General features: G+C 38.2%; 1 protein-coding gene across 1 annotated transcript in view; it reads left to right on the forward strand.

Moving 5' to 3' along the window:
- Positions 1-5,548: 5,548 nt before the first annotated feature.
- Positions 5,549-12,001, forward strand: part of epha5 (EPH receptor A5) — a 62,451-nt gene continuing 55,998 nt past the window's right edge. Inside the window, exons 1-2 of the mRNA XM_080872678.1 lie at positions 5,549-5,786; positions 10,612-10,676. Of these exons, the coding sequence (XP_080728804.1) occupies positions 5,687-5,786; positions 10,612-10,676 (165 nt within the window). The 5' untranslated portion in view covers positions 5,549-5,686. The remainder of the gene's footprint in view (positions 5,787-10,611; positions 10,677-12,001) is intronic.

Consider the following 12,001-nt stretch of genomic DNA (forward strand, 5'->3'; position numbering starts at 1 on the left):
GTTTTCCCTTCATGGCTTTTACCCCCCTGTGTGCCCCTCTGTGTATCTGTGAGCCCTCGTCTCTCCTTATGTTTTGTTTCATGTTTCCCCAGCCCGTTATGTCTGTGTTTCCCCGTGCTCTCTCTCCTCCTGTCTGAACCTCTGTGCCTGTACATGTCATGTTCAGTTCACCCCGCCCTGTCTCGTTATGATTATCAGTGTCACCTGTGTTCCCCGTGTGTGCCCACTTTCCTCGTTTACCCTCTGTGTATTTCTGTCTGAGTCTCCCTCTGTTCGGCGTCGCGTTCTCCCTCATGCCGTGTGTGGTTCTCCCCGTGTCTTCCGGTATATGTTACTTTAGCTTTTCCCAGTTTAGTGTAGTTTTGCATTGCTTTTGTATCAGCGTTATTGTTTATCACCTGTCAGCAATAAAGCTGCATTTTGAGTTTATCCCCCGTGTCTGTGAGTTTGCAATTTGGGTCCTCATCCTGCCTGCCACACGGCCGAAACATGACATTAGGGAGCTATGGTGAGACTAAAGCCAGAATATTCTCTTTTCACATGACTCCAGCAGTAATGTATGTTGTACCTCACCTGTTCAGGTGGAGGTTATTTTCAGTTTTAAAATTAATTCAACAGTAAAACGTGCCAACTTTAGAAAATTATATTTGCAAGCCTGTTGAGTTGTACATTTGTGAGGCCGTAAATGGAAGTAATACAATTACAGCAGTGCAAATGTGTGTTTGACAGGGGAATTAACATGCATTCAGTAGATGAACAGAATAAATATTTCTGATTGGTCTGCACTGTGCTGATGTTCCACATTAGAAAACTGATACATATTAGTTAAGTTGTAGAAGTAAATCTAGCCATTTTCTTAACAACTGATCCAACTTCAGATTGTAGGCAAGCCACCAGGCTATTGCAGGGCTAACACAGAGACACAAACAACCATTCACACTTGCATTCACACATATGGCCAATTTAGAATTACCGGTTAAACTAACGTGTATGTTTTTGGACTATGAGAGTATCCAGAGTTTTCAGACTGAACCCGAGCAGACACAGGGAAAACATCAAACTCCACACAGAACAGCCCAAGCTGGACTCAAACCCAGGACATTCTTGCTATAAAACATTGCTAACCACTTCTCAGAAGCAACAGAAAACCAACTTCCAAATTTACAACATTTTTTTTCCAGCCCTGTGACCAGTTCCTCAGAGGTTGATCAGTCCATATTGTGCAGAGGACAATAACATAAAAAAATACCTTGGTTAACAAATAAATTGCGGATTCACCATTGTAACTATAACTTTGGGATCTAATTTACTTACTTACTACTTTGTTGAGCCAGCTAATGCAAAGAAAACCTGTCTATTTTCAGCTTGCTTAGCAGTGTACCCTTCTGCAGTTGGGAAAGACAAAGTTTAGCTGTTAACATGATGGTGCCTCTTTTTCATGGTAGGTGCTCGAGTGTGCCAGCATGCACAACAGAAGGCCTCTGGAACTTTGCCAAAAAAGGCAGCCAAAATTCATGATAGTAACTAGAAATACTCTTGCTGTTGTGAAAAGTAAAAATGTTCATCATTCTCTTCTTGAGCCCTAAACAGAAACATTTCTATTCTCTTACAGTTTCTACACATCATGGTGGGAATGTTCTAGAAGGAATACTGTAATAAAGTTGAAATATCCCTTTAAAGCCAAATGTGTTGTAGTGTTTCACTATTTAATGTCATGGTATTCTGAAAAATCCCAGAGTTCCCTTCAACAAGGGGCCAGCTGGTCAAGTCCAAAAGCTGATTATTTGGGGAACTGGGTGATAATACTGTATGTGTGTGCATGAATCTTTGTGTTGGGGTTAAAATACACAGTAATGTCATGTTTGTATATAACGTGCATGCATTTATAAACTTATTTTTTTATGGTTACACCCTGGGAAAAACACATCAACATTATATGTTCTTCATATTAGTAATATGGCGAGAATAAAAGAAATCACTGCAATTATAGGACTGCATGTTCATATGGGTAAAAGGCATTTGGTTACATACGGACAGCTTAAAAGGTTGAAAAGCTTAGATTCCTTCCAACCGGATTACTGTAAATACTAGAAATATGTCAAATGGTCCAGCAGTAAATATGTACAAAAAAGAAGACATGCTAGAGTCAGCTATTTAGTTGTAAAGTGAGATCTTCTCAGCTGGAAGGCCAGGCCAGTCTCGACTCCCTAGGCTTGCAACAAAGGTGTTTAATGTGCACTGTGCCAACAAGACGCTCACTGCAACAAGTGTGTGTGTGTGTGTGTGTGTGTGTGTGTGTGTGTGTGTGTGTGTGTGTGCGAGAGAGAGAGCGGAGGAGACAGGCAAACCTCTACAGTATTTACAGTGTGTGTGTGTGTGTGTTGCACTGACCCTCTCTGACCTTGCTTTCCCTTTCCCTCCCCTACTGTCATGAGTGAGCAGACACAAAATCCCAGCTGACTATTCAGCCTCCAAGGTACCATCACATCTGATTGCACCAAGCCACTGGTTTTGGAAAATGCTTCATGGTGCTCTACCATGTAGTGATAAAAAAGACATTCTGCCACCAGTGAACAAAATGGGAAATGGTTGTGGTTTTCAGATGAATGGCATGCCTATTTATTTATTTATTTTAGCATGTGTATTTACTAATATGTGTAATTTGAACTTACTGGCCATACTGTTATTAAAGAAAACTTCACAAGACATCAAAAGGACAATATCTGCAATTTGTTGTGAAGCAGTATTGTCTTTTTCTATATCTTTAACTGGCCATATATACATTTGCTAATAGGAAAAGCACAGATACTCAGAGTCACATAGAGAGTTATTACTCTGCCATGCAGAGCCCAGCCTGTCACAGGCCGCAAAACAGCTCTGATGAACTGTACACTGCCTGTCTGACACGAAATGGAAGACACACAGAGTCAACAAATGGATGGTGAACTTAGTGGTGTATTTAGCAACTAAAAGGACAGAGCTAGTAGAGACCCACAAAACATAAATGTTGGAATGAATGCTGCATCCCCCAAAAGAAAAAAAATATATACAAATTCTTTTTTATTATTATTATTATTTTCATGGCTAATCTAATCTTGTTTGAGGATCTTAGTCTGAGTGCAGCTGTTGTATCCTAAAACTGATACATCTGGAGAATGCCTACCACTTCCTGCATCGTCTATTTTAGGGAATTCCACCTGTCCATCCTTGCTTTTATGTAACTCCATTATTGCTGACCTAAAAATATCTAAAAGTGAAACCTCACTCTTTCCACCCATTTACCAAACAGGCATAGAACAACAAAAATGCATTCTCAACCAACAAAAATGAGAAGATTCATCTGATGGTAAGGCTCCTTGCGGGGTGAATTTTTCTTACACTTTCCTCCGCAGACCTTTTATAGAATTAAACCGACACCTCTAGGAGACAACAACAGTTTCTGGCATCCCAGAACCACCTCCACACCCGCTGTCACTGCTGATCAGACCCCTACACGTCTACAATACACTACCACCTTGGAATTACACCTACAGTTGCATTTGTGCTTGGCAAACAATTTTTTCACATATTTAAAAGGATGCAATATTTAAAATCCGAGGTTGTTCAATTTCTGTAGCAAAAACAAAACGTGGGGCCCTGTGCGCCTATCAGCGAGGTCACTGAGTATCTTGATGTGTTTCCAAGTTGGGGTGAGAGAGAAATCAATACCTGTGTCTATCCATGTGTTATATATGCGTAGATCTGTGTGCATACACAAGGAATGTAGGAGGTGTCAGCAGGGTAACACATGTGAATAACACCACGAATTGCTTAGTGATTAAAGAATGTAATTTCACCACAGAGAACGAGAGAGAGGAAGAAAAAGTGAAAAGCAAAACACATACAGAAAACACAAATAAGTAACAGAGATAAAAATACAAAGAGATACGGCATTAATTGGTCTAAATGGATAAAGGTAACAGAGAAAATGTAGAAGATGGTCACAAAGGAAAGGAAAGCTCACATCACAGAATCAACATACAACTTCTTAAAGTCTCACATTCAAAAATTATGAACTGATTTTAGGCAGTTTGAGGAATTATAATCTTACAACACAGATTATAAGAAACTAAAACTCAAATACACCAAAGCACATTTAACTGGAAAGCAAGACAATTGTACCGAGATGGCTGATGGTGCACTTTTTTTGTTTGTGTGTTTTTAGTTGGAGCAAATAAACTCAATAAAAAATATTATGAAAAATGAAAAAAGTATTTGGAGACTGTTCCAGTTTGTCTTAGTACACTGAATTGACATTAAAAGATAAGATAAAAGATAAAAGTAAACTGAAAGCCTTGAATTAAACCTCTTAAGAAAGAAGTCTTCATCTAGATGGGATAATCAGTGATTACACAATTAGTATACCTGTAGACTCATACTTTAGGTTTATGTAAAACTAAGTTGTATATTTCTATTAAAAATCAGGGTTACAAAGTAGTTTCTTTCTTCTTTTTTAAAAAAATATTTAATTAATTTTTTTTTTACTGCTAAAAGCGTTGCAGAACACAGAAGAAATAAGAAGAAGACAGGGGTGAGAAACCATCAGTTAAAGAACCCTCAACATTGATGGATACAACATAGATGTATAGCTCTTTGTCAAGAACTGTGTTGCATGCCAAGCATGAAAAAAAATATAGTGTTAAAAATATTTTCTTCCGCCGATCCAATCCAGAGTCAACGAGTGTGGGGGATCCTATCCCAGCTATCACAGGACTAGAAGCAGTCACTGGTCTAACACAGGGCTACCACAGAGCGAGACAGACCATCATTGTCAGCTGTCTGTAGCCTGAAAATGATCTATAAAGTCCACAAACCACAGTGATTATATGAGACACAGGGGCTGGAAATGCTGCCCAGAGGCAATATTTATTGGAAATCCACATCCTGTTCACTACTACAGAAGATGTTAATACTACAATAACTGTATTACCAGTAAATTATCCTACTAAATAAGGGTTGCTTTTGCTTTTACAGTCTGTTGTTCCCTGACGTGATACACCAAGAACTACTGAAAGATTATAAAGCAAACACTGCTGCAGCAGCAGTCAAATAATGCGTCTTTAAACATTCTCTCAGTAGTTAAAACGGCAGTTGTTGCGTTATAAACATGTTGTCAAAAACTGAATACAAGCACTGATAACCCACATAACTGAAAGCAATGCAGCTGGACTGAAACAACGGGGATATGTTTTTTTTTTCTTTTTAAAAAACACCTCAAAGTACCTGTGTTCTTTACAAATCCAATTTTGTAGCAAGTCTCAATCGTGCAGAAACGCAGAGCAGGAGAGGGCAACTTAATACGAACGGTAAGTAATGCTTTTACGGTCAACAGAGGTAATGAGTGAGGGGTAATCGATTATTGGAGAAATGAGTTCAGCGGCAGTGGGGTTCACCTGTGGAGGGTCTGTGATTGGAGAGACTGAGCTTCACTCCGCCTCCCGACGCGCTGCCCGCCTTCCCAAAACCAGAGCGCACTCGGCTCCTCATTGCCTCCTTCTTGCCGCCGCATAACATGATCCTCATCTTTCTGAGCGGACTCATAACGCGACAGATGGTTTCACTACGCTTTCCCCTTCTGTTCTGACCGAAACTGCTGTTGTTTAAGAAAAAAATCTTGTTGCTGGTTTTGGTTTTTTTTGGATGCGCCATGCAATCTCGTTGGTGGAGTTGTGGCATTCGGTTGGTGACATGGACATGGATTTGGAGCCTGGCATTTCTTGGAGCGTGGTGCATTCCCGCAAACGAAGGTAAACTAAAACAGGAAGGATTTAGGGTTACTGACAGCGCTGTTTGGTTAGGCTTTAACGGGCGCCGAAAAGCGGTTAAAGGTCTGCTCGTACCACAGCTGGTGCCCAGACCATCGGTCTCAGACTCCTTGGCTGGTCTATTCGTTTCTGGAGCCGTTTGACGGCAGAAAGAGGTCGTATATAATATTAATACAAACAGATTATCTTTATGACAGCTGTGTGCCCCGTGTGTGCAATGACTCTGTGTTCCCAAACTGTAAAGGGTCGAATAAAAAAAGACCTTTGGACAGAACATGTCTCTTTCTGATAACCATTCCTCTGAGGACATGGCAGCGCCAACAGACGCACAGTGCGCTGCAAAAATCTCCGTATCACTCTTTAGCATTTTTGTCTTTAGCGTGTAAGGTGCTCACCATAGACTGGACGAAGAATGCAAATTCACATTTTTATTTTTGTATTTATTTATTTTCTCTCTCGGTAGTTACTGTAAAACGACTCTAAAATTAAATTGACCGCTTGGCTTCCCACTTATTAAAATGCTGACGTTTAGGTGTGACAATAACTTAATTTCCCTGAAAACTCATTTAGTTTGGGCTTGCCTTGTTCCTTTATAGGTTTGTTCATGTTTGGTTCTTTCAGCACTTATCATGTCAGATTAATCTGTGACCGCTCATAAATTTCCTCAGTTCCACAGTATATTGCAAAATACCTGCAATATTCTTATCATCTGAACAAATGCACACCTACACTGTCCTACTAAATGTGAAAAGTGGGCAACTGTAAAGTGGCATAAAATAAGGATAAATATTTGACAATGTAGGCACAAAAAACTGAGTAAGAAGTGTAAAATAGTCTGCCAAATACTGTTCCCACGCCATTGTCTGCATGAGCAGCATTTTAATAGCTCCAGATGAATACCATTGTTTGGAGCTATTAGACAGCATTATCCGGGAAAGAGAGCACATTCATCAAGCAGCATATTCTCCACATGGCAGATTTATTTGGTAAAAGTTTATATTCACCAAAGTTCTCAATATTTGGCCACAGGACACTGAGGGGTCCTGGAGCGTTTAGCAGGGCGTCATTGGCCAGCACATGAAAAGTTCACAAAGATTGTTTATATTATATCTTTCTTTCTTTTCTTTCTTTTTTATTGAATCCAGGAAATCATGATGTTTCGTGTTCAATTTATGAATATATCCTTAATGTGATAAGGTGCACTGTTCCATTAAATAATGAAAATATGCATGTGGTTAAAATACACCTACATTTATTCGTCATTAGTATCAAAACCTGCTGTCAAAATACTTGAATACCCCCCTTTTTTAAGCCAAAGCCTTTTTAAAGCCAAGCTTCAGGATGGAGTCAATGAAGTGAGTGAAGGGGAAATAAAAAAAACATGCCAGCATTTGATCTTTCACATCTGGCATATACGCAGACATTTGTTTTCTTTGTTGTCTTCAACTATCAAGTTAAAACCTGTTCATCTCATTCTAATTTGCAGAGAAAAGATATTAAACTTTTACTTAACCAAACACCAGAAATGAAGCTGTTCAACACCCAGCCAGTCAAGAACCATTTACCAGAGGTTAACCATTTAAAACCAACGTTAGATTCATTTGACAGATATTTGCATTGCAAAGGATAATCACCATAGCACTGCATGCATAATTGGAGAGGTGAGTGAAGCCCATAATTAAACTAGCCTCTTCTCTCATTTGACTAATTAATTGTAATTAGTTAAAAAAAAATACAATTAAGGAATTTATTTTTTGCTTGTGTAGACAAATTTGAAAAATATTTGGGTATTTTGGCCACTTGCCCATCTCAGGTTTTGTTTTGAAAAAGAGGAAGTTCTTATCTGACAGCATGCTACTAACCTCATGTAAATGTTTGGTTTTCACTTATTCGCCAGTCTCACTAAGTACATTTAAATGACTTACTTACTAAATCAGGATACAATTGTTCAAAAATTAAAATAAATAAAAAGGAAGTTGTGCACACATTACCATATTGAAAATTCCGTCTCTTGAAACTAATCAGCTCATTTTTTAAAAACTAATGAAATTCAGAGTACATCCCAGAGCCTCACATCTGTTACATTATTACTGTGTTTGATTAATCATGATGTGTGACACGAGGAAGATATGGGGTTTTGGGAGCCTAAACGGATTTTAAAAGCTTTCACTTTACTTTTTGTTGGCTGTGGCATTGATCAAATGGAAATGGTGAATCTGGAGTAATTACACCAAATGGCTTGAAAGAAAGAATATTTGTCTGCCTCTCTCTGTGTGGGAGGAGAAAACAGACCATTAATCCCAGAGAACTCTGAGCTAACACGTAAATTGTCAAAATCAAACATCACAAGGTACACACAGCGAAAAAAGAAAAAAAGATGAGGGGACTGCATTAATTAAAATTGCGCATTTCATATGTGCAGGTAAAAGTAACAGGTAAGATATGGTTACACACGAGACTGTTAAAGATAACTTAGGTCAAGGAGTAAAACTGCATAGTTTCAGTGTAACTGAAAATAAATGTCCTTTGTCTAACAGCAACAACACTTAACTTGAGGAGAATTTTATCAGTATTTCCAATGTTAAAAATCCGCATCCTTCAAAGGATTTAAAATATGTATCCTTGAAGTAATGTCACTCAAGACTTTAAATCACTACATTCATTTAGCTGAGATGACTTTTAATAATAAGTGCTATAGATCATTGTCATAGCCGAGCTCTAACTTGTTAGGTGGTTTAATCCTTAGAGAGAACAAGAGAGGGAAAGAGGTAACATATCCCTTATGATCTAGTTCAGTATCACTTATCTCTTCTTTATGGCCTAATTAGTTGTCTAATCGCCTCCTAAGGACATCTTTTATTATTCTCTGTAGAACAGTGAAGACAGTAAGACAGGAGGTGTGTCTACGTCTGTGTGTTTGTGTGGTGCTCGGGGTTGCAGAACGTCTGTGTCTGAGATATTGAGCAACGCTGCATACACCAGTACACCTTGTGATGCAGATTATTTATGGATGCCTATCATTTTGTTTACATTAGGGCAGGGTTCATGTGTAGTTTGGTTGTTTTATGACAGCACATGTAACTGTAAATGTTACACTCAACAGCTGGTCAGAAAGTCACCAATGTTTCTGAAATTGTGTTTTTGGATAGTTGGCTGATATTTTTTTTTTTTTTACATACATTAATGGTTGGTTTGTGTAAATGTTACATGTGAAAACCTGTTTTAAAGAACAGCAGAAGTTTTACCTTATCCAAGATTTTTAGGAGGTTAAGTCTTAAAGATTTGTTTTTACCAACCTGGCTAAGCTGTGATGGGTTAAAGAAAAATGTCTCCTAATGCATAGTGTGTCCACCAGTCCCCTGCTAGACTCAAATGCAATTTCTGTTTTTCACTTCCAGTCTTATTTTTTGTTGTTCATCATCAGATTTCATGTTTACAACATAGATGCAAAAAGATTTCTTATGAAGTTAAACATGTGACAGAGCTTAACCAAAATAGAATAAAGGCTTCAATTTAGACATGAACTACTTAGTCATAAAAACAGGTAGAGAGACGCGGCAAGGAGAAGTATCCCCTTTGTCTGCTGTTGTAGGTAGATACAGATAATGTTTGCTTCAGTTAGCAATATTTTCTAATGTCTATCTCTTAATCTGCTTCAAGTATAAAAGCTTGTCTATGGGTCACTTGGTTGGACTTTTCTTTTATTGTTTGAGTACACATTGTATCAAACAAAGAACAAGCTAAATGTTATCGTAGAGGAGATAAAGAAAACTGAACTCTGCTTTAACAGAATATGAGCTCAGTTTATGACAGCATACGGTGTTGTAAACTGTGTCACATCATTAATATACTACGTGTTAACCTGCTTTGTTCTCGCCCAGTCATGTGGCCACAATGATTTAGTCAGATTCTGCACCTGGGTGTTAACATCTGCCTATCTCAGCCATATCCAGTATGTTTATAATGAGAGCTTAGGTTCAGTAAACATCTAATATTTTCCAGATGTTGACATGTGCTTTTGTTGAGATAAAACTAACAAGCCACTAAAGAGAATATTGTTTAGTGCCTCCAAATATGTCAAAAAACTGAGATGACAATTGCCTTCACGAGAGGCTCTCTTGTCAAGACCTGTTGTGCATTTGATGCGGAAGAAGCATGTGAAGGCACACACGCAACTTGCGAGATTCCGCTGTTACCAGTCTTGCACAAGAGTTGATGGAAACACACTTTAAGGATTTGAAGTGATCAAGTAATTGCACTTGACAGCTTTCAGCCGGGAAGCTGAGCAGGGAGGTTTTCCTTTTTTTTAATGGATTAGTTTGAGTTTGAGTTGTGTTGCAGACACTGAATTGTGCGTACAAAGTTGTGTGGGAGTTTTTGGTTAGCAAGATCCCACATTCTCATTCACGCACACATTCTAATTCAATAGATTTTATATGTGGAATTATTTTTGACAAATGAATGTGGATAGAAATCCTTTGACTTGGGCAAATATTTGCTCTGATGAATGAATCTGTAATAGGTATAATGTCTGGCTTCTATTTTCTTAAGCATTTCTTTGTGACTAAGGTGTCATCAGTTCTTAGCACATCCAGTTGAGTCTATTCACCAATCAGGCTTTGTGATGCAGCAAGCCCTGGCCTTCATTAGCTGAATATGTGTAAATCATTTTATCTTGGTGACTTGGTATAATAAGGGAGGGGTAAACAAAGTGAGGATTTATATTTCTTCTTCCTTTTGCATTTCTAATGAATCAGCTTGTTGCTCATCTTTACTAACAATTCTTTGTATTCCCAACCTTCAACAGTGAACCTGCTGGATTCCCGCTCTGTGATGGGAGACCTGGGATGGGTGGCCTACCCTAAGAATGGGGTGAGTATACCTCTTTCTAAGATGTATCGAAAAGGTGTTGATTTATAAAAGTGTGGGTGAGATTAGACAAATACTAAATCTCCATTTTTACAGATGCTGCAGTCAGCTGTTAGCAATTATGATGTTTTTGATTCATGATTAGTGATCTTTTTTTTCTTACCCATTAGGAAAGTAAACTCATTTGTGTGTAAATCAAAAGACACTTATAATTATAGTTTACACTGAAGCATACTGTAAGTTATTCTTTTGTTTTATCAAGGTGAAAGATCATTTTATTTCCAAGAACTTTCAGTTCATTATCAGGGTAAATTGAATTCATGAATAATATATCGAAAGTCACCATGGAATATTTTATTCTCAAGCCAGGAGTTGACTTTCCATTTCCAAGTATTCCCAAGGTGAAGGCTAATTAGAGAATGACTTACTAGACTTACTAAATTGTTATTTCATGGTATTATATAGTGTATTTTAATGAGGAAAAATGGTGCTTTAAAAATGATTAATGTCTTTTCGATTTTCAATACTACCTTAGAACATCAGACATTAAGCTACAACTGAGTCTGTCATACTTACGTGAAAAATGGAAGTGTGGAACATCTGGGGGTTTACAGTGCCGTGGCTTATTTAAACAGAAATGTTTTGTGCATCGATTTGATCCACATTAAAAATCTCCTACTGGCAAATCTTCTCTGAAAAGATGCAGCTATACACACCGTACCAATAGTGCTGACCATAGCATTTTCTTAGCTTTGAGTATTCAAATCACAGCCCACTCTGTGGCGGTATGTAGATGGGAAAGATAGTGCTGACAAAAGCAGCCGTATGTGCAATCATATTAATGAAGATTTCATTATGGCGTGCGGGTTTTTAACAGTACAGCTGCATAAATAACTACGTTTAGGGGAGATGGAGAGAGGAAATAAAGGACTTCATTAGACAATCCAAGGATCCCTTAACGATGTCTTAATTAGTTGTTATGTTTATATTCAGCTGCTTTTTAAGACGACTCGTTTTGGGGGGTTGTCTAACAAAGACACACCAAACATGTCTTTATTTCCCAGTTGGCCATTATAACGTGTTCAGTGTTGGTACAACAGCACACTATTTGCAGTCTTGGACTTTTTTTCACACAAGCACACACTTTCACACTTCAAATTTTGGCTAAATAAGTACTTGAAAAGGCACGAAAGTTATTTATTTAATGATTTTTTTTAAGTCTCATGTTCCAGATGGCTTGATTTATTCCTGGTTTTCTCCTCTTCCCTTCATCCCCATCATTGCCTTTACTTCCATTCTTCCATGTCCCTGAACATGTGCAAGACTCC

This window comes from Rhamphochromis sp. 'chilingali', assembly GCF_963969265.1.
Source record: "Rhamphochromis sp. 'chilingali' genome assembly, chromosome: 2".
Lineage (NCBI taxonomy): Eukaryota > Metazoa > Chordata > Actinopteri > Cichliformes > Cichlidae > Rhamphochromis > Rhamphochromis sp. 'chilingali'.